This window comes from Onthophagus taurus, chromosome 11 (genome assembly GCF_036711975.1).
Source record: "Onthophagus taurus isolate NC chromosome 11, IU_Otau_3.0, whole genome shotgun sequence".
Lineage (NCBI taxonomy): Eukaryota > Metazoa > Arthropoda > Insecta > Coleoptera > Scarabaeidae > Onthophagus > Onthophagus taurus.
The window spans coordinates 27,751,263-27,774,582 of NC_091976.1; the positions used below are offsets into that span (position 1 = coordinate 27,751,263).

General features: G+C 36.4%; 2 protein-coding genes across 3 annotated transcripts in view; one reads left to right on the forward strand and one right to left on the reverse strand.

Moving 5' to 3' along the window:
- LOC111423729 (paired box protein Pax-6-like) overlaps window positions 1-23,320 on the reverse strand; it is a 53,060-nt gene that overhangs the window by 7,702 nt on the left and 22,038 nt on the right. For both annotated transcript variants that reach the window (XM_023057034.2, XM_023057035.2), the window contains exon 5: window positions 21,602-21,836. In XM_023057034.2, coding sequence (XP_022912802.1) covers window positions 21,602-21,836 — 235 coding nt within the window. The remainder of the gene's footprint in view (window positions 1-21,601; window positions 21,837-23,320) is intronic.
- Window positions 6,602-7,433, forward strand: LOC111423730 (spindle pole body component 97-like). Its single transcript, XM_023057037.2, has 3 exons — window positions 6,602-6,636; window positions 6,695-7,048; window positions 7,106-7,433. The coding sequence occupies exons 1-3, from the start codon at window positions 6,631-6,633 to the stop codon at window positions 7,367-7,369; spliced, it is 624 nt and encodes a 207-aa protein (XP_022912805.1). The 5' UTR covers window positions 6,602-6,630; the 3' UTR covers window positions 7,370-7,433.

Consider the following 23,320-nt stretch of genomic DNA (forward strand, 5'->3'; position numbering starts at 1 on the left):
AAATTAACTAATGTTTTAGTTTATTAATATTTTTTAATTGTTATTGGTTTGAAGAAGATTTGATAGCTAAATACATTGCAAGCATCATATATCATTCTAAGTGCTTCCTAAGAATGTGGTTTTCAGCTTGATTAATAACAAGTTAGGAAAGGCAAAGGTTTTCAATACAACGCATCGCAAAGTGGCTAAATAGCCATTAATTGTCTCAAACCACTCTGAACCATGTACTGTGTTTGTGTTCATTTAACGGTTGGAAAAATAATCACTATAATTGAAATGGAAGTAGATACGTGGACCAATGCACAGTACATATAAATAGATGGCTCATTGATTTATGTTCCTAAAAGTACATAAATCCAGGAATGCTATAATCTATCTGGATAACTCAAGCAATTGTTCTTAAAGTACAACATACATACATTATTCAGAGTGTCTCTCTTTTGTGTCACAATATTAACAAATTATAAAGTCTATAAAACCATGTTACTCAATAATACAAATGTTTTATGTTTCAAAAGAGTACCGTTTCACTTATATCTGAAGAAAATTGAAATGAAACACAACCCGGAATATCAGCTGATCGATTAATTAATAATCTATGTCGTTAGTAGAAAAACAGTACAAAAAGAAATTAATTTATGATGCTATATGATACTATCAATTTTATGATTATAAATACTATCTTTTAGATAGCAATCGAGTTGCAGAACACCTGTGTTATATATACATATGCGATATATCAATTTAAGGGTAAATGTATTTGTTCACGAAAATCCGCACACATGTCCATGTGTTAAGTCGACGGAAAAAATGTTTTCAGGGTGTGTAGCGTTGCGGAAACTTGTAAATTGAAAAAATGGTGATTTTTCTGGTGTGCGTCCATGTGACTTTTTTTGCTATTCTACACCATAAATTACGAGTTTATTTATGAATTTATAAGCGGCGTAATATTTGATTAAACAGAAATTTAGCATTAAATTAAAAAACATCTTATCACAGTAAAACCTCGATTTAACAGATTAACACGAAGAATGGAGTGTCCGTTATAGCCAAAACTCCGTTATACGAATAGTTTTAATTCACACAAATTCGGATAACTATTCATAACATTGCGTTCAGTCTACATCGCTTTATATTTATACCAAGGACGGTAGAATCTATGAGGATTGCTACATCATGGGAACAGATGAACAGCTCGAAGGCCCGTTCGTGACGTCATCGCTAAATAACAATTAAAACTAGAACTAACACTAGACCTAGAACTAGAAACAACTCGGGTTTAGCCGACTTGAGAGACGTGCGGCTAAACCCGAATGTTATCTAATTCTAAGTCTAGTGTCAGTTCTAGTTTTACACTAGCACTATCACTAGAACTAACACAAGACCTAGAACTAAAATCATTCGGGTTTAGCCGTCTTGAGAGACGTGCGGCTAAATCCGAATGTTTCTAGTTCTACATCTTGTGTCAGTTCTAGGTTTACACTAGCACTGTTTTATGTAAAACTAACACTATACCTAGAACTAGAATCATTCGGGTTTAGCCGTCTTTAGAGACGTGCGGCTAAACCCGAATGTTTCTAGTTCTAGGTCTAGTGTTAGTTCTAGTTTTAGTTCAATAAAAATATACAACATAGCGATATCTAGTGCTAATTAGCGCTACCTAGCACTGTCACTATATTCATACAGACATCACATAATCATATTCATTCATATACAACTAAAACTACAACCAACGCTTATATTAATTGTTATTTGCCATAAAATTAAAGAACTTAAGAAATTTTTTAGAATCACCTTTTACAATCAACAACAATGGTCAATAAACCATTTCAGTTTCACATCTATTGTGTTTACAAATTATTTCGTCTGCATACAAATTGCTATTTTAAGGTAACTTTAGTGTTGAAATAAAATTTCTTATAACACTATCTAATATTATGTAATCACTAATTTGCTAAAAACATAATATTCATTATAAATTTAAAAAATTATAAAAGTCTGTTAATGTCCTAATTCACTTTAGATTAACATTTTGATGCGAAGTAGCGAAAGCGAAAGTTTCCCCATGCTAAAACGATAATAATTCAAATCGCGTCCGGTCAATTACTCAGACTCCGGACGCCGCACGAATAATAATAATAAACACGATGTCACACGTAATTAAAGTATGTTTTGCGTCGTCCATTGGCCGGTTTTAGAGAGGGTCAGTGTCATCAGCATGTCGTCGATTGTTAGGCGCGGGGGTGGCAAATAATCGTCTTTGTCGTCGAGTTCATAGTCGTTATAGAAGGAGGTCGTTTTCGGAACGGTGGTGTTTATAATTTAAAATCGCATAGGAGAGAAGACCCTCAACCCCGCACGAGTTTAACTACTCTCCACACTTTGAGTTAACAATGCGCCTCGGGGCGCGCATTTAATCGCAATTAAATCGCTACGCGTCGAGGGTGATACTGGACTCGGTTATAAGAACGAGGGCGATTAAATTAACCGTCCAAAATAGAATAAATGAGAAACGTTTATGGTTTATGTCATATAAGAGTTTTTTTATGTTTTTGTTATTATTACCATAAAATTTTTAGAACCAAACAATTTAGACAAAAATTTTTAGGGATGGCTCAATTTGCTTATGATGGAAAGTTGAGCTTCAGCTTTTATACTATGGTATTAGAGGTCTCCCGAGGAATCTATTTGGTCTTTGAAGGACATCTTTCACTATTTTTGGTAGTTCACCATATTGAACTTGCCATTCTGGTCTTCTTTTGCGCACCAAAGTGTATCCAACCTTAGAGTCTTTATCTCCGCTATTCAGAGGATTCTTTTTATGGTAACTTCTGCCTCTATCGTCTAGTTTTATAACAGGTTTTATATTTGTGGACCTTGCTATCTAGTGATATATATTTGTTTTAACATATTATGTCCCTAAGGTAACCTGGCATCAAAGTTTTCCTTTCGTTGTTTGCGTTATAACTTCTTCTTAGAGGTTCTTGCTGCTTATAATGTTGACGCCAAGACCAACAACGTGGCTCCCTTGCTATTGTTAAGGATTTCGAACTGTTCATGTTATCTTTAGCCTCTGACTGATTTGCTACAACTTTTGTTGTAAAAATTTATCTCTATCATACTCCGAATACCGATTCTTTTAACACTCTTCTAATTTTCATATTTTTGAAAAATTCTCTACATTGATGCATCTGGGAGCAAAAATGATATAGAGCATTGTGTTAGGGGTACAATTTGTTACAACTTTTGTTGTAAAAGTTTTTCTGTGTCATGCTCCGAGTACCAATTTTTTTTAACACTCTTCTAATGTTCATATTTTTGAAAAATTCTCAACATTGATGCATCTGGGAGCAAAAATTGTGTTAAGGGTACAATTTGCTACAACTTTTGTTGTAAAAGTTTTTTTGTATCATGCTCCGAATATCGATTTTTTCAGCTTTCATACTAAGGCATTGGAGGTCTTCCGAGGAATCTATTTGGTCTTTGAAGTACATCTTTCACTATTTTTGGTAGTTCAACATGGTCTTGCCATTCTCGTCTTCTTTTGCGCACCAAAGTGTATCCAACCTAAGAGTCTTCATCTTCGCTATTCTGAGGATTCTTTTTGTGGTAGCATTTTCTGCCTCTATCGTCTAGTTCATAACAGATCTTATATTTGTGGACCTTACTATCTAGGAATATATACAGGATGTCCAGTTAAGGCTACGGAGCGGTTATATCTCGACAACGGTAAGGCCTATAGGTTTGGGAAAAAAATCCTTATAAGCAAAGTGGGCAAGAGAAACAGCTGGAAATTATTTTGAAGTTCGTAATTCGACCGCTACGGGGTGTAACTGCCATTGAGAAACATAAAATTCCCGCTATCCCAGAAAGTTAGACGATGAGCTATAACTTTGACAATATCATTTAGTAGCTTGGATAATACCGCATCGCTTTTGTTTTGCAATATTTCTCATATCTGTCATAATAAGGGAAGGGGAGGCCAATGCGTTTTCAAATGTTTACATTTTAATATCTCCTGGACCATTCAACCGATTTGAATATTTTTGGTCTTGTTTGAAAGAGCATTTTATGCTCTTTTAAAAGATATTTTCGCATCTCGATATCTTCATCCATTCTCGAATTATAGAAGAAAATGTTAAAAATTCGTATATCTTAATCGGATCAAGCTACCTTAAGAAACAAATAAGAGAGCACAAAAATGTTATTACCTAGACCCTTCCTTCACACTTTATCCAAGCTTAGAACTGCTTCAAAACTACTTTTGAGGCGTGTTTAAAAGCCAACGGATCAATGAAACATCAACAATGATAATAAAACAAAATAAACCAAAACACTTAGAATTGCTTAAATTTTTGGCAAAAATAGCTTACTAATGTTCGAAATGGCTTCCATACACCTAAAAAAACACTGTTTAGGTCTCGGCCCTGAACATGTTTCTACTGGCATTTAGTATTTTGTCATATTTTCCGTGGTTATTGGTTTTTCTTGAAAAGTCAGGTCGTTTAGTCTACCCAATAATAAAATAATTTAGATTAAGGGGTGAAAGCAATGTGGGTTTTGCTCGAACCAAGAATGCATATTATGCAAGTTTACACCAGCTTGTGGAGATATGTTTCATGCATCCATAGCATTTGTGGCAAAAGGTTTGGATTTGCCCAAATCATATTTATAAGTCAATGATAATCTGTTATCATAATCGGTATCTGTTAATGCCTGATATAAAACAATGTGGTGGAGATATTATTCTCTTGAGGAATCTTGTGGACAATTGTTTTCGGAGTTCCCAGATTATGTGAAAAGAAAAATGTCTTTCTTTGTCGTAATTGCATTGCACATTTTTGCCATGGCATCGTATTCGAAACATAGAAAATAAATCATCATACGCTCTATCATACGCTTCTGCGTTAGTAAATAACATATTTACAGTTACCATGGTTACGTGATTTGTTTTTCTTGACGAGGTAACTAGATCCGATTGATGGCACTCGAGTTTTTAACATTTTCTTCTATAATTCGAGAACGGGTGGTGATATCGAGATGCGGTTTTCACTAAAATTCTTTCCCAAACCTCTAGGCTTTACCGTTGTCGAGGTAACCTGGTATCAAAGCTTTTCTTTCGTTGTTTGCGTTATAACTTCTTCTTAGAGGTTCTTGCTGCTTATAATGTTGACACCAAGACTAACAACGTGGCTCCCTTGCTATTATTAAGGATTTCGTTTTTGACTTCGAGATTGTTGAGTTCATGTTATCTTTAGCTTCCGACAATAAGACGATATTTTAGTATAGTTTTAGCAAAATGACATTAAAGTAAATTTTTTAAGAACAACATTTTCTTTCCTCATTGCATTAAATATTCAAAAACTGTACACGACCTAAATAGGGTACCATAAGTTTCGTTGTATATTAAACGTTCCAAACAATCTATTCTTAGTACTAAATGGATGGATGCTTCGTGATCCTCTTCTCTCTATATACGGTCTCGGATTGTGTTCTCGTATACGGTGTGTTCCGGGGCCCGACCAAACCTCCTCCCTCCTGATGCCAGGGCTATGGAACTCTTCGCTAATAAGTTGTCAGCAATGCGAGAGAGGGTCCGGGGGCCAGGGCTCGAGGGGCAGGGTACCAAAGCAAATTATTCACACTCAAACGATTCCATTTCAATATCGGGACAAAAGAGGGCTGCCGCTGCTGCTGCCGGCCGGAGATACATGTATCAGATAGAACGGGGCCTCGTCTATGTAGTGGTGTGGATGTGTGAGTGAACGGCCCGCGTTTTAGGAGGGCTTCCCCTCGGAGGGTGCGGAGGGGAAAAAACTGCCGCCGACGTGTCTGTTTATCGCGCGGTGTAAATATTTAACGTGATATTTATGCCGAGGTGGAGAAACGTTAAATGTTCCGAGCAACCCCGTTAGCTCTCCAAAGCGTAGCTTCGTCCCCAAACGGGGGGCGAGAGGGTGGTGGTGTAGGGTTTGATGGGGGTTGGTTAACTGGATATTTGCGTCACGTCTCATCTGGACTTCTTTGTTTTGTTTCAAGTTTCTAAACTCTTCAACGCGATTTTAAAACACTTTGTAAAAAAGACTTCCTTATATTCCCATTTGTCACCATTTGATATAATAAACCCATCATGTTATCCCTTGAGAAATTCGACAAATAAACCCACCCGGAATCCGGAAAGAAAAAAGGGATTAACGGTCCCAGATTCGAAAACTAGGTATAATTTTCAAAATAACTAACCGCTACCCTTAGCCACCGCAAGTAACCTTTACAAAAGGAGCCGACAAAGACGACGAAAAACCGTTTTTGCTACTACCTAATAGAAATGTCGAACGGAATTACCCAAATCGTACAAGAATAACATCGGTGCTTTTGTGTTGAATACAATTTCCGGATGTAAATACTTTGAAAATAACGAAATTTTGTATTAATCGATGTAATTGGATAATTTAATGCAATAATTCAGGTCATTGTCAATTGCTTTGAGGTCGGAATGTTAAGAAGCAAATGAAAACAAAATTAGTCTTTAGTTATATAGAAATCCAGTCACGTTTAAAACGATTGAAATCGAGTATATAAAGCGACCGCCCGAGTGTTATGTTATCAGTTTAAGTGTTGACACAAACAAAAATGAAGGTAAGAAATTTTTATATAACACCAAATAAAACAATGTTTCGAGCAAAATATTTTCTAGTTCATCATTATCTTCGCAATAATTGCTGCTGTTTCTGCGGAACCTCCTCGATTTGGATACCAACAACAACAATCAGCTCCTTATAACCCACGTGGATGGAGACCATCTGGTCCATCTTTTGATTTACCCCAAAGACAACAAAATTATGAAACTTATGGAGCACCTCAACAACAACAACAACAACAAAATTATGAATCGCCCCAAATTACTTATGGAGCACCTCAACAACAACAGCAACAACAAAATTATTTACCACCTAAAGTAGAATATGGACCACCAGAACCTGATGCGAAAAATGTTGAAACGACAACCATCGCTGATGACGTTGCTACAACTCAAACTCCAGCTAAATTGGTAAGTACATAAAAAGATGTTGAAAGATGACGAATTGGGTTATTTTGATTTTTGAAGGTGGAAGAAGTGCCAAAAGCGAAATCCGAAAAGTTGGAAGAACCTAAACCACAAAATCCGGTGTTTTTGATTGTTCCACAACCCGAAAAGTTGGTTTATACCGTTCAACAATCAGCTCCTTTAGTTGCTGTTCCAGAAACGAAAATATTGGCTAATTTACAAACTGTTCCGATTGCCCAAGTAGCGCAATTTGGTCAAGCTGCTTTAGCTACTTCTTATTATACACCGACTTATAGCAGTTCTTTCGTACAAATTTATCAATAATCCGTGTAAAGAAATTTCAAAACATTGATAATTAATTTATTTAATAAATCAATTTTAGCATTAATGGTAGTTTCATTGTGTTTTTTCTTAAAACATTATCTCACCTCTATTTTTCTGGGAATAATTAATTTATTTAGTTGAACCAATTATTTTATGATTTTCTAGTGTAATGAGCTCAAAAACTGAAAACAAAAACCACTGACTTCATCCATACAGCATCACGGTGTGATGTGTTTGTTAATTAACACTCTACTGGTTATAAACCGTTATTCTACAAAGCAAAATTAAATGTCTCCGTTGTTTAATATTATATAGTAAACATCATTGGCTTTATTTGCATGCAAAATGAAACGCAGTACAAAATTATCTGATTTCGAAAATGATTCCCAAAATCAACAGTGACCTATGTTATTCGGAAGTCCGAGTTGACAGACCCACAAAGTTGGGAGAGACCGGAGAGAGGTGTGCAGATTAATTTTAAAGCACTCAATCTGGGAATGTTGTTCTGATAAATACTTTACATAAGGAAACACATTTGCTTGGTTTTAATGGTCGCGCTACCGCTGATAGGAATTTGATCACTAAGTCTACCCAAGCTGCTCGATTAATGTTTTAAAAAACAAGTCGACAATGGATCGTAGATCACAATCAAGGCTCGGTACCGTTTAGATATCGTCTACTTGGAGAAGATCTCCTTCCAGAATGCATTATGCCAACAGTAAACTTCGGCTGAACTAGAATTGGTATGGATTAGATTTATGAGACAATATACTTCTTACGTTATGGCAGTTTTATAATGCAGACCCATCTTACTTTCAGGGCGACAGCGCTAATTGTCATGTTGCGAGAAAGGTAATCCAAAATCATACAAGAGATGCTGTCGTTGAATTTGGGGTGCAGAATAAGCAATAATAAAGCCACTAATCATAGTAATCATAGCAGAAAAAGAAAATGATTTGCAAAGACAGCTTTTGAAATGTTATCAAGTCATGATAATCGCCAAAGAATCATTTAAATGCAAACTTGTGGTAGAAGAAGTCAGTCAGGTCTTAGCAAGACATAGCAAAAAAGTTAAGAAACCAGATCAGACAACGCAACTCTATCAGAATGCTTAAGAGATATCGTTCAGTCAAATTAATTCGAATTGACAGCAAGATAAGAATTTGACATATGGAATAGAGTCACGCGAAGATACGAGTAAAATTAAAGGAATGCAAAGAGTTGCCGAAATGAGAACGTTGCGAAATATCTTGGGCAAGATTAGAAGAATTAATTGGATCCATGTTGTCTTACTTGCTATAATTTTAATTTAAACGGAACTAGTTTCGAGCTACAAGCTCATCCTCAGCCGAATTGTCAAAATCGCTATTAAATCAGGAAAATCATTACTTGAACATTTGCAAAACCCTTACACTAAATGAATAAATTATTTACTATTTATAATAAATAGCAACAGAACGCACGATTAACAAAAGTTAAAATTTTTTCTAAAATGACAAGTTGAAAGAAAAGCAAATGGCCCAAAGAAAACGTTTTCTAAAATAAGAAGAGACCGAATAAGAAATATAGACATAAGGGAACGATATGGCATAATAGATGTGGTAAGATAAGGAAGATAAAGAAGATGAGGTTGCGTATAATATTAGAGGGTATTATATTAGATATATATTATATCCTTCGCCTATAAATCTGTGATATCTACTTCTTCAACTTCGTTTTCTATATCTTCTATCTCAACTTAAAACAATACTGGTATATTTTGAATATTCATAGTGACAGTATCGTCACTATCTCTTATACTATCACATTTATCCTCATTTTTAAAACAATTCTCTATTGAATTTAGTAATTCCTTATCAGATAAGGTCCTAAGAGGAGGTCCTGCGTTTGAAGACGCACGGCTAAACCCGAATGTTTCTAGTTGACTGCACAAAATCTGTAAAATGTTTCGAGATCATTGAACAAAAAGTAGAACTAACACTAGTCCTAGAACTAGAAATATTCGGGTGTAGCCGTCTTAAGAGACTTACGGCTAAATTCGAATGTTTCTAGTTGTAGGTCTAGTGTTAGTTCTAGTTTTAGTTGTTATTCAGTGCTAGATTGCTGCATTTTTTCATTTAACTAAAACTAGAACTAACACAAGACCTACAACTAGACTAATTCGGGATTAGCCGTCTTGAGAGACGTGCGGCTAAATCCGAATGATTCTAGTTCTAGGTCTAGTGTTAGTTCTAGTGCAGGTGTTAGGTAGTGCTTGTTAGCACTAGATATCGCTCTGTTGTATACTTTCACTGAACTAAAAGTAGAACTAACACCAGACCTAGAACTAGAAACATTCGGGTTTAGCCATCTTGAAAGACGTGCGGCTAAACCGAAATGTTTCCAGTTCTAGGTCTAGTGATGGTTCTAATGCTAGTGTTCTTTCTAGTTATAGTTGTTATTTAATGCTAGATTGTTGTATTTTTTTATTGAACTGAAACTAGAACTAACAATAGACCTAGAACTAGAATCGTTCGGGTTTAGCCGTCTTGAGAGACGTGCGGCTAAATCCGAATGATTCTAGTTCTAGGTCTAGTGTTAGTTCTAGTGCCAGTGTTAGGTAGTGCTTGTTACCACTAGATATCGCTCTGTTGTATACTTTTATTGAACTAAAAGTAGAACTAACACTAGACCTAGAACTAGAAACATTCGGGTTTAGCCGTCTTGAGAGACGTGCGGCTAAACCCAAATATTTCCAGTTCTAGGTCTAGTGATGGTTCTAATGCTAGTGTTCTTTCTAGTTATAGTTGTTATTTAATGCTAGATTGTTGTATTTGTTTATTGAACTAAAACTAGAACTAACAATAGACCTAGAACTAGAATCGTTCGGGTTTAGCCGTCTTGAGAGACGTGCGGCTAAATCCGATTGATTCTAGTTCTAGGTCTAGTGTTAGTTCTAGTGCCAGTGTTAGGTAGTGCTTGTTAGCACTAGATATCGCTCTGTTGTATACTTTTATTGAACTAAAAGTAGAACTAACACTAGACCTAGAACTAGAAACATTCGGATTTAGCCGTCTTGAGAGACGTGCGGCGAAACCCAAATGTTTCCAGTTCTAGGTCTAGTGTTAGTTTTAATGCTAGTGTTCGTTCTAGTTATAGTTGTTATTCAGTGCTAGATTGTTGTATTTGTTTATTGAACTAAAACTAGAACTAACAATAGACCTAGAACTAGAATCGTTCGGGTTTAGCCGTCTTGAGAGACGTGCGGCTAAATCCGAATGATTCTAGTTCTAGGTCTAGTGTTAGTTCTAGTGCCAGTGTTAGGTAGTGCTTGTTAGCACTAGATATCGCTCTGTTGTATACTTTTATTGAACTAAAAGTAGAACTAACACTAGACCTAGAACTAGAAACATTCGGATTTAGCCGTCTTGAGAGACGTGCGGCGAAACCCAAATGTTTCCAGTTCTAGGTCTAGTGTTAGTTTTAATGCTAGTGTTCGTTCTAGTTATAGTTGTTATTCAGTGCTAGATTGTTGTATTTGTTTATTGAACTAAAACTAGAACTAACAATAGACCTAGAACTAGAATCGTTCGGGTTTAGCCGTCTTGACAGACGTGCGGCTATATCTGAATGTTTCTAGTTCTTGGTCTAGTGTTAGTTCTAGTTTTAGTTCAATAAAAGTTTACAACATAGCGATATCTAGTGCTAACAAGCACTACCTAACACTGGCACTAGAACTAACACTAGACCTAGAACTAGAATCATTCGGCTTGGGTTGGGTTGTGTCTAGTGTTGATTCTAGTGAACTAGTCTGAAGACGCACGGCTAAACCCGAAACTTTCTAGTTCTAGGTCTAGTGTTAGTTCTAGTTTTACTTATTATTCAGTGCTATTTTATGTTTATACAGGGTGTCAGATAAAAGACGCCCCAAGCTGTAACTCTGTCATTTACATTCCGATTTTCATGAGCGAGGTATCAAATGAAATGGTTTGATGAATACTATGATTCATGCTACAAATAATTTTTTTTCAAGGCCATCTTCAATTTTAAGCGATTATAAGCTTTTGTTTTTCAAATTGCTCCATATATTTTTCTTAACGCCATTAGATAGAGATTGTTTTTCCGGACCCATTGCTGTATAAGACATTAACATTAATTGTAATTTTAGCAGAGGAAAACAATTAAAACATTTTCCGGACATTGGCTTAGTCACTTTTGTAATACTGTAGTGTGCCATGGAAAAAAATAGCGCGCCAAACTGATAACAGTTGATTGAAATATCGTTTTCAATGCCTGAAGCAGTTGTAAATGATTATTTTTTCCCATGGCACACTACAGTATAACACAAGTGACTTTAAGAGAATGTTCGGATACTATTTTAATGTTTTTCTCTACTACAGTTATAATTAATGTTGATATATTGTACATTAATGGATTCAGAAAAACAAACTCTATCCAATGACGCGAAGAAAAATATACGAAAGAAGAAAATATAATTGAAGGTGGCGTTGGAAAAAATTTATTTGTAGCATGAATCGTAGTATTCATCAAACCATTTCATTTGATAACTCGTTCATGAAAATCGGATTGTAAATGACAGAGTTACAGGTTGGGGCGTTTTTTATCTGACACCCTGTATAAACAAAATAAGAAATTTTATAACAATTTAAATACTTAATTGAAATTTTCTTATAAAAAAAAGCAAACATTGAAAGATGTAAAAACCCTTTTTACAAATAGAATGGTTTTAAATCCGAGGGATTCGGTTCGTTTGAAGCAGAAACGTAAAATTGTCGAACGTACGTCCCGGGTTAGTTTGCAAATCTCAAGCGATTCGAATATTTCCTGCGGGGGAGGTTTAGGGCGGGTGGGACGTGCGGGAAACAAGCAGACCGCGAAATTCCGCAAATTTAATATCTGCTGGTGGTACGCAGCCCCTCCTACTCTTCGCCGCGCGTCAACCCCTTATTCAGAACTAAATAAGCGACCGAGAATTTTACATCGAACATCGAGTACTTTTACACAACCGCTCTTAAAATATTTACGAGGTCGATTTGAGTGTTCCAAATTTCAAAATGGAAAAATTATGTACACGTCGAAAGAAACCCTCTTTTTGAAAATATCCTTTCGATGATCGTTAAATTAAAATAATATTGGAGTACGGTCAATGTATTGACCTCATTTTAAACATTGTTCATTTTATAAATTTATTTCAAACTGGGAGGAAAGAGAGGGAGAATCGGGGTTTTGGTTGTACCGTAATTTTAATATTTAATTTATTCTGGCGAAATTTATTATTATTGGCGCGATCCGTTCGTTCGCGTCGAAATTTATTATATTACGGTCATATTTGATGATATTCATTTTATTCTTTCGTTTTCAATTAATTCCTTGTTAATCGACCGAGCGCAATTGATAATATTTCAATTAGTTAAAAATTGTATAAATTACTCCTACGCGTAATTTTATTTATACACCGCGGTTTTATTAACCTCTACACCTCTCGATACCCAAAACCCCCATTTTAAATTATTTAAATTTATTACTTAAACAGATATAAAACCAATAACTCATAATTAAAAAAACAAAAGCACTCAAATAAAACAAAAAAATTCAATGATCATTTTTAAAATAACCCTTAAATCCAGACTTAATTCAAAATTCAAAAGGGAAAATCTACACCACAAGTCGCTAACCTCCGGATCCTATTGAATAAGCCACCTAAAGAGGTGTTTAAGTCAATTAGCTGGGCGTCGTCGTCGTTCGCCCCCCGTAGGGAATAATTATTTCGTTTCTGGCACCCGGGCGAGAGGAGTACTCTCAATTTCCACAGAACCTCCCCCTATTCCTTCTTCGTTTTAGCCCCCCTAGTGAACGAAACGTTTAGCACCCGTAAAGGAAGCAGCAACGTGACGTCACACACCGCGGCGCCCCCCTTAAAGGGGGGTATTGATTCCCGAGAGGGGACCGACGGGCGTCGCGACGACGACGACGTCGCGGCCGAGGAGTACTCTCTTTGTTAGACACCCTCTTCGCGTAATGTCGTTTGTTTGTTGACACTTTGATTTTCAAAGCGAGGGGGACGACATTTTTTCCCCCCAAACGCTAAGAAAATAGGATAGTTTTTAATTCTCGATTCTTTCACGCGGAATCGTTATAGAAAAAGGATCGTTGTTATTCGAATTCTGTATAATGATTTCAATAGGGTTGGTTTATTCTTCTGACGCTGCTGTCAGTTGCACTTGTGGTGAGTGGCAGGGTCGGGTTTTGAAAAGAAAGAAGCTGGGTACATAATGGGGTATAAGTAAGTTATCTGGGGTGATATAAACAGCCATTTCTGGCTGGGCGGCACCGTCGCGTCGTCGGTTCATATCTTTGAATCGGCACTTGAGCCGCTAAGACGACGCACAGGAGTCGGAATGTACAAAGCGAAACGTGGGGGTCGAACGTGGGAGCGCCTTTGTTTGTCGCCCCGTTCAACGTTTCTCTCCTACCGAGAGATGTTTATCAATCATCTTGTCCTCGAATTTTCTTTTACTCACACGTCAAATGAAAAAATTCTATATTCTAGAGGGCTAATTTCAAAATTATAATATAAATCAATTTAAAATTGGAAAAAAAGATAAATTAGAAATAAGTTCATCATTTTATCCTAGTAGTGATGTTACGTGTAATGATCATTCTTGTTTTGATGAGTACCTGGATTGTGCAACGAAATCAGAAATGCATGAGAGCTTTGGCACATTCACCTTATTTAAGAAGACAATGATACTTCCTATCCTTGAAGCACTTTACACTGGGATCTCTCATCGTATCACTAATAAATCGAACTGTCCATTTCTGCAGAATGGTTTTTTGGCCACGTTAAGATTCATAATCTGATAAGGCAGCAATGCTACAATGCCAACATATAAAGTTACTGTTGTTGAGAACTTTGTAAGGACACATTTGAAATTAGGTGTATACACTTCTGGATGGGTAGAAACTCTCGCCATGGGAATGAAGTCCCTGTGTCCATATGATAAGGAACAAGGCATCTTATACACGAATGAGTTAAGAAAGAATTTGTGAGATAAAGGATTTAAGAGAACTGAAAAGCGGCAAAATACTGGAACTAGATAGCAACCTGAAGGACGTGCTTAAAAAGAGAAAGATAGGAAATAAATCCTTGAGTAATCCAACTCTACAATATCTGCCTGTGGCAAAGAAAGTTCCCTACAATATACAAATGAGCAGAGATACCAGTAACAGAAAAAGTTCCAAAATAGGAATCCCATAGACCAATTTACTTGCTCTGTCTAGGAAAGAGAAGTCATCGGAAAAGCAATCGCAACGTCAAGGTTGGGAAAGAACCGAACAAGAAGTTTTAAAAAACACCAGGGTTGAGGCATAAAATAACTAATAATTGTTTTTTGTCAACACTGTTCAGTTTGCTGATAGCTACCTTTCTTAATATAGTGATTGGACTTCAACACCAATACGAGCTTTCATTGCTTTAAAAGACACAAACTGACCAAAAAAGAAAGAATCACTCTTTTAATGATTCGTGGCTTTGGAGATAGAACAAGATCTTACGATGAAGTGCGACACGTCTTCAATTATTTTTTTCATCAACGACCACAGATTTCTAAATCAACAGTTGAAAGCACTGTTCGAAGATTTCAAGAACAGCAAACTGTGAAAGATCCACCGGAAACTGCTAGACCGAAATCTGCAACAACTCCAGAAAAAACCGAAGAAGTGAAATTAGTAGAAGTTCAGTCTACAGAATTTTAAAAAGAAATAACTATTTCCACCAGGGTTGAGGCACAGAATAACTAATAATTGTTTTGTGTCAACACTGTACAGTTTGCTGACAGCTACCTTTCTATATATAATAATAATAATAATAATAAAGATGTTTATTGATCAGATAAGAAACAAAATAAAACAAAGAGTGATACAAAGACAGATAAAATTAAGAAATTAATGAGATGTGGCTAAATCTGATCAAAGAGGGTCATGTCAGGTCGACCAAGAGCAGTAGTCTCCTGATCAATCTGTTTTTCAAAAACCCTCATTTTGAATACAACAACAAAATCAAATAAGTACAACTGAACGATTCAAGTCAATAAAAAAAAACCAAAGCGACATGACTGTTCGACAGAAATAACTAAATTAAATTAAAAAAAATATATTTTTATTCCTTTCCTCTTCAAAAATAATAATAATAACAAACTAAAATCAATCATACAACAGCTCACTCAAAAATGCCTTAACGTTGCTCTTGAAGGAAATCAGACCAAGACCTTTGAATGAATCAGGTAGCAAGTTATACAAGTTACGCATACAGTAAGAAAAACTTAAATAGTTTAAATAGTTCTGAGCGGTGGAGAGGTATCGTCAGTGTATGTTTATGCCTAACATTAATATTGTGTATGTCCGTGCGAAATTTAATCTTGTTATACAGGTAAGGCGGTTTCTTGAACAGGATAATTTTGTGGTAGAGACACAAACAGTGTAGAGTTCTACGTCGCGTCATATTCAGCCAATACGCTATATGCAACGCCAATACGAGCTTTCATTGATTTAAGAGACCCTTGTAATAAGTACACTGGAAATAAGGACTGGAAAAGTTATTAAATGCATTTGCCTTATTACAACCTTAAAATCCAAAAACCGGATGTCCCGCTATGCTCTTTTGTCAATGACATAATTTCTTCAACATATCAGCTAGCAAAACACCTTGCCAACATTCTATCTCCTTTTACAATAAAATCATATGTTAGAGAAGATCCCTAGGATATCCTGGTAAGTTACGGCGTAGAATCTCTATTCACCAGAGTACCAGTCAAAGATGCCATCGATGGTCTACGAAAGAAAATTATCTCGGAAGGCATCCTTATCGACATATTTGGAACTAGGAGTATATCGGAAGAAGACACATACGAATAGGCACTGCATCACCATTATCACCCACAACAGAAGAGGTCCATGATTCAACCCTTATTCGAGCGAACAGAAAGGATATTTGGCAAAAAGAACTTAAATAAAGAAGAAAGATTCTTACAAGATGTAGTACAGAAGAAGAGCTATATGATAAGGGATATCCAGCGAACCACCAAATTCAGTAGTGGGAAGTATTACGTTGGCCAAACTGGATATAACATTGAATACCTTATCAAGGAACACGAGAGAGATGTCTGACTAAATGAAATCCAACAGTTTGAGCATTGGTACAAAAGAGGACACACCATAGAGTTCGCCAAAATCAAAGTACTAGCAAGTGTTATTTCTAATGATAGTGCTTAGTGTTAGTTCTAGTTTTAGTTTTATGAGGGAAACAAAACTTTGCAGTTGCTGACGACTACAAGTCATTGAACTAAAAATTTCTTGATCATTTTTTGATCTTTATAACACTGTATGTTTTAAAACTAAATTTAGAGATTTAAATATTTAAGCAGTTGCAATTTCAGACACTTGTAAGGTAGCTCGTCTCCTCAATAAACGTCGCGCCGTGCAAATGAAAACATAAATTGTGTAAAATGAGGTTGCGGTGAAAAGATGTAAGATGAAAAATGTTGAGATAAATTGCGCAGATTGCTTTAAATCCCAAGTATCATTAAGTTGGTCATTGTTAATGCATAAATCACGTTGTATTAGATGACTGATTATGTTGTCACCGATCGTATTTCTTGAGCAAACCGTAAAATAATGAAAATGAAGGAAAATGATGAAATGTTATAAGTGATTTTTAATGAATGTTGTTTTTGTTGGTGCGATAAAATTCTTTCGCTAGCTTTGAAAATGTATAAAACAATGCATATGAAAGAAATAATATTTCGTTCTCGTAATTCTTTTCAACATGTTTTCATATGGTATTTAGTGCGATTCAGTGCGAGTTGCAGCTTTTGCGTTTTTAAAGATGTTAGAACCTCGGCTTTGAGATAACTCTACAGGATTAAATTCTTAATAATAAGCAAGCCTCAATGATCTGTGTTTGCGGTACTATGCACCAAACTGTCACATGATGTACAAATTTTTGCCAGATCTTTTTTGGGTAATTTTTACTCCAATATCGTAGGTTCTGCTTGTCAACATAGTTAGAAATATGAAAATGATATCCCACATTTTAATCTTTCTAGCTATGTTGACACGCAACTGGTAGACCGAAATCTGCAACAACCGAAGAACTCCAGAAAAAACCGAAGAAGTGTTACTGTCTTTTAATGAAGAAACTTCAAGTTCCTTATTAAAAGCGTCTCAGGTACATGAAATTGGTAAAAGTTCAGTCCATAGAATTTTGAAAAGAAATAACTATTTCCGCTGTAAGTTTCACCAAGTTCAGGAATTGAACGAAGATGACTTCGAAAGAAGGTTGGAATTCTGTGAAGTAGTATGTGAAAAATGTGATGTTGACAGAAATTTCTTTTGAATATTGTTTTCTTTGATGAGGTTACTTTCTACTTGAATGGTAAGGTTAATAGGCACAATTGTCGTTATTGGAGTGACAAAAATCCACGTCTAATAAGAGAAGATCATACTCAGAGACCGCAGAAAATTAATGTATGGGCTAGCATTATGGGAGAGAACGTAAGTGGTCCATTTTGTATTAATGGAAATTTGCATGGAGACAGATATCTGCAACCGTTAGAAAATGAAGTGATTCCAAGGGTTTCTGAAAAGTACAGTGTATGCAACAAAACCAGAATCAATAAATAATTTGGAAAATTACATACTAAATAACCACCAATATCACTACTTAGGGATATGCTTCTGATGGTTCAAAATTTCATTTATGAGCGTTTTGGTGATTACGAGACCGAAGAAGGTCGATAATTTGAACATTTGTTATAAAAATTGTAATAAACGTGCAAAAAAACATGAAAACATTTTATTTCCCCATTTGGTAGTCAACCCCTCATAATTCTTGAAAGAATTAAGATATCGGATTTTGGCTTATGGGATTGTATTTCTTTTTTCATTACAATTAAAATAATGTAAAACTCGATAGGGGTTGCTATTTAAAAATGTACGGGTGGTCATCCTCTAAAAAAACTCCAATTTTCATGGAAGTTCTAAACTATCTAATAATGTAGTTTTTATGACTCTTTAGTGATCGCCAAATTTCCGTTCAAAACTTATAGCTCCGTCCCGAGAGTTTTAGGAAGCCCTGTATTTTAAAACTAAACTCAGAGATTTAAATATTTAAGCAGTTGCAATTTCAGACACCTGTAAGGTAGTTCCTCTCTTCAATAAACGCCGCGCCGTGCAAATGAAAACATAAATTGTGTAAAATGAGGTTGCTGTGAAAAGATGTAAGTTGAAAAATGTTGAGATAAATTGCGCAGATTGCTTTAAATCCCAAGTATCATTAAGTTATCATTAAGTTGCGTCCAAATTGCTGCAAGTGAAATCAAAAGTTCTGAATAACTCTTTTCAACAATTTTTCATGTGGGTTTCAGTGCGGGTTTCTGCCTTTGCGTTTTTGAAGATGTTAGAACCTCGGCTTTGAGATAACTTTACAGAAAAACACCACAAGGATTAAATCCAGCAACGGAATATCGCCTCTAAGGGATTCTCTTGAATGTGTTCAAGGATTAGTCTGTCAAAATCTGCGTTGTTGCACAAATGATGTTCTGAGGCAATAAAATTCTTCTTAATAATAAGCAAGGATCAACGATTTGTGTTTGCGGTGCTATGCACCAAACTGTCACATGATGCACAAATTTTTGCCAGATCTTTCAATAGCTAGAAAGTTGAAAATGTGGGATATCAAGTGTTCAAAAAATGTTTCTTTTTGGGTTGTTTCCATTCCAATACAGCCAGTTCTGCTTATTAACATAGCTAGAAAGATATTCATCTTTGTGTTTTATCATTGAAGTAAACAGTGGCGTCCGGAGAAATGGTTCAATAATCTGAACTATTTCTGAACAAGTATTGTCATATACAGATGAAAGCAAAGGTATTGATAATTACGATTACAGAACCGAATGTTTACGAGGGGAGCGTTGGGATGCTTGCAAAACTGAAAGCCTGACTGTTTTAAAGTTGCAAAAGCATGCTCTACGGCCAGACTATATTTACGATTGATATCGCTTTGCGAAAAGATTGCCTAATTTGATACGTCTGCTGGATACATGCTGGATACTGCTACCTTTGTACGCAATCGCGCCATTTTAGTAAAAGTCAGTTTTACAGTTTGTGTCAGGGCACATGCAGACTTATTTTGATACAAACAACCTGAAACTATCCTAAAACAAGATTTGTTAGTAATAAACACAAATGAGAGGTGTGCTATCAGATTGAAGAATTAGTGAATTTTGATAGCTCCTTGTATGCAACAAACTGGGTGTCACTGAGTGAGTTATCTTTATTTTAAACTTTTTTAATATTATTTATTTATTTATTCATCCAAAATAAACAGGGTTTCCCCTAATTACAGATTTCGGAATTACCTATACTAAATTAATACATAATAATTAAAAAAAATTGAATTAAATATTAAACTAAATTAAATATTAAAATGAGCCGTACTCGATTTGTAAGCAAGCAATAAAAAAGCAAAAAAAGTAAAAACAAATCCTAAGAGTCGACGTGCTGCGGAAGTTATGGTTTTCACGTGATCGGCAAAGCATAAATTGTTGGTAAAAACAATACTTAGGTCCCTTTTTCTGACAACTGATTTCAAATTTATATTATTTATTCTGTACACAAATTCTATCGGCTTCCTCCCCAAAAAAATATGTCATTGATTCAGATTTGGCCACGTTAAAGTGAAGCTTGTTCAGCCAACACCAATTACACACATTATTCAGATCAGACTGTAAGGACTGGCAGTCACTTATATCACGAACAGATGTGAATATTTTCAGATCGTCCGCAAAGAGTAAGCATCTAGATGGATTAATTAGCAAAGGTAAATCATTTATGAATAATAAAGGTCTCACATTGCTCTTCCCTGCGGAACCCCTGAATCTATCCCCAACACATCTGAGAGTGTCTTTTTATATGTGACATAGTAATTCCTATTGGATAAGTACGATACAAAGAAATTAAGAGTTGGATAAGAGAAACCATAAAGCGCGTTTGCGTAGAAGGGTATCGTGATCGACCTTATCAAACGCCTTTGCAAAAGCAGTATATATAACGTCAACTTGACTTTTTGAACATTAATTGAAAGAAAGATACAAGTATAGATTGGTGTCAAGGCAAAAGGAGCTTTAATCAATTAATAAGAGCTTTTATCAGATTACGAATCACGAATCGAAGCAATAAGTAAATATTTGATATAGAGAAATTTGTTTAAATATGTTTTGATACCAAATCAATATTTTAAGAATAATTTACTTTTACGTTTACAAACAGTTAAACAGTGAGAGTTTGTGTAATTTGCAAGGGATGAGGTTCAGTTACACGTAATTCGATTAACGTTAACTAGGTGGCAGAGGGCGTCGCCTTCGGCATTGGGATTGGTTTGGAGATCCAAAAACTTTTCCTCTACTGCTAGTAAACTATCGCCGGATAGCTTCGCCCCCCGGATTACGTCCCGTTTCGGAGGGGGCCCTCTCTCAAAGCTTTGTAACGGGGTCCGAAAATCGCCGGCGGCGGCTTCGGCGCGCGCGTTTGTTACTATGTATCAGAGAGGCGGGCGTCTGTTCGTGACACTTTCGTTTTAAAAACGCGCCGCCGGAGGGCGGAGGCCGTAATTGAAAATTTCAGCCGAACTCGCTAATGAAATTATTACACTTTAATTAAAATTTCGTCCGATTCGTTTGGCCTTTGTGATGCGTTTCCGGGGCGGGACCCCCCTTTTTCCCGTTGCCACGCCGCCCCAACGTGAACGTTGTTATTATTACACTGTTTCTGCGCGCTCCGACGATTATTTTGTTTTTTTTTTTCGTTTATTTTTATTTTGACCGCCCCCGTTTTGCCTTCTTTGGCTCTGCGCGCACTTTGACCGGTTATTACTGCGTCGTTTGCTTTTTTCCGAGTGCGCCAAAAGGGATAAATTCACGGAGCCGTGAGCAGGAACGCGACTGGAAAATCGGAAAAAATATCGCACCGTCCGACGATGTCGGATGATGTCGGATGCTCCAGCTCGTTCGTTCTATCCCTTGTTTGTTTGTAAACTCTACTGTTCTTTTTACACCTCCCCCAACAATCGTCGATTACCCGTGTAAAAATCCAATTGAACCATTTCCCAATTCTTTGTTTAACTCCCATTCACACCCAAGACGATTTAATTCATATTTACGAGTTAAAAAAACTTACCTTTTTTAGAATGAATATCATCAGGTAATATCGTTGGCGGTGGGCTTAAAGGTTGCAAAGGAAATGGATTACTTCCAGTTGAATACCAAGGTGACGGCCTCCAAGAATTTTGATTCCCGTTGAGTAATCTCAATTTATCATAAACACTATCGTTCGCCGAAGAAACCTGGGAACTTTGCGTTTGCTGTTCCTTCTGAGCAGCCAAGTTCCTCAAAACCCTGTTAATGGACGATACCTGCGAAAACAAGAAAAGTTTTGAAATTAGGGTTAACTTTGTCTCGACTAAAAGGGGAACGTCTCTAAATAGTCAAATTCCGCAGGACGGAGCTTTAAATTTAGCAATTTAAATTTCACTTTTTGGCCACGACAGATTGCTCCCCGGAGAAACCCCGAGACGAACCAACTAAACCCCCACGTGGGGCGCTCAACAAAAATTATGCCGCGTAACGCGAGGGTCGTAGGCAGCAAACCGTAAACGCAATTCTGAAGGGGGTGCATAGATTTGCCGCCTGTTTGGGAAGAAAGACCCCGACGATCCGCAACGGCACATCCTTGACCCAAGGCAAATATTGACGAGAAACGTTGCCTTTTACCACTCTATTTATTCTTGTCATTTTTATTACTTACAAAAGTTTGTTCAAAAAAACAATTAGAAAATTTTAAATCGATTTTATTAGAAATAGCTTTTAGTTTCATCAGCTTAGAGGTAAAGAACCAAACGACGGCTGCACGTGGTCACCTGACACTTTTTATTAGTTCTGGGCGGTGGTCATCTGATACCATCGGTCTCTTCTACGGTTTCCGATCGGCCGACGCTTTTTATAACAGAAAATGGCGTACACGAACGATCCCTTGAAGTCATTTTGCCCTTTTCAGGATGACACGGGATACCCTTCTTCACTTCGTGGTCGCTTTTAAGGTACCACTTTGACATAAACCGATATTCTTTTTATTATTCAAGTCGAAAAATTTCTTTTTTATATCAATCTCTTATTCTTTAGACTCTTTAGAGTGTATATGGGGTATAAGTTACAAGTACCCACCCTTAATTTTAAACGGTTCTCATGTAACGTAGGTCCTTGTAATCAAAACAAGTGCCACAGGGGGAACAATCGACTTTGAAAAAATAATAAAACGATCGAACGGTGAGAGAGCTATGTCGAAAACAATATGTTGAGGAGGTTGAGTCGTACGCCCAGCTGTTATGGTCTCGGCAATGAGAGAAGTCGAGGCCACCTTACATGGGAATCGGCGGCTTAGTGATCGGTTTTTCGTCGCGACCCAAAACCAAACCTTTCGATGAACGAATATTGAAGTGCTCCAGCTTTTAAACAGCAAAAATAATATAAAAAAAAACGCACAATACCCCCAACAGGGATAGGTCATAATAGGGCCCCGGGGTCGCCCGTCAAAGGGGTCACGCCGAGTCATACAAATGCGACCTGCTCCATTGACTTACCATCGACGTCGTCGTCGTCGTCGTAGTCGGTCGACTCGATGAATTGTTTTTTGTGTTCTGGAGAGATCTCGGGGTCATTAAGAGATTGCACTCAGTTTAAACTATTAATTTCCACATAAAAAATATTTATTTTTGAAGAAAACACTCAAGCAAAAAATTAAATGATATTCCATGATCTACAGCTTTTATGGATAAGATTTTAAATCAAAATGGAGAATTCAGCAAACTATTCTCTTTCTGACCACAGCTGGTTGCTTTAA

What these genes read in the sequence shown, in the direction of transcription:
- LOC111423730 (XM_023057037.2), top strand. An exon ending in CTCAAACTCCAGCTAAATTG is followed by an intron (nt 7,049 to 7,105) that starts GTAAGTACATAA and finishes TGATTTTTGAAG; the next exon opens with GTGGAAGAAGTGCCAAAAGC.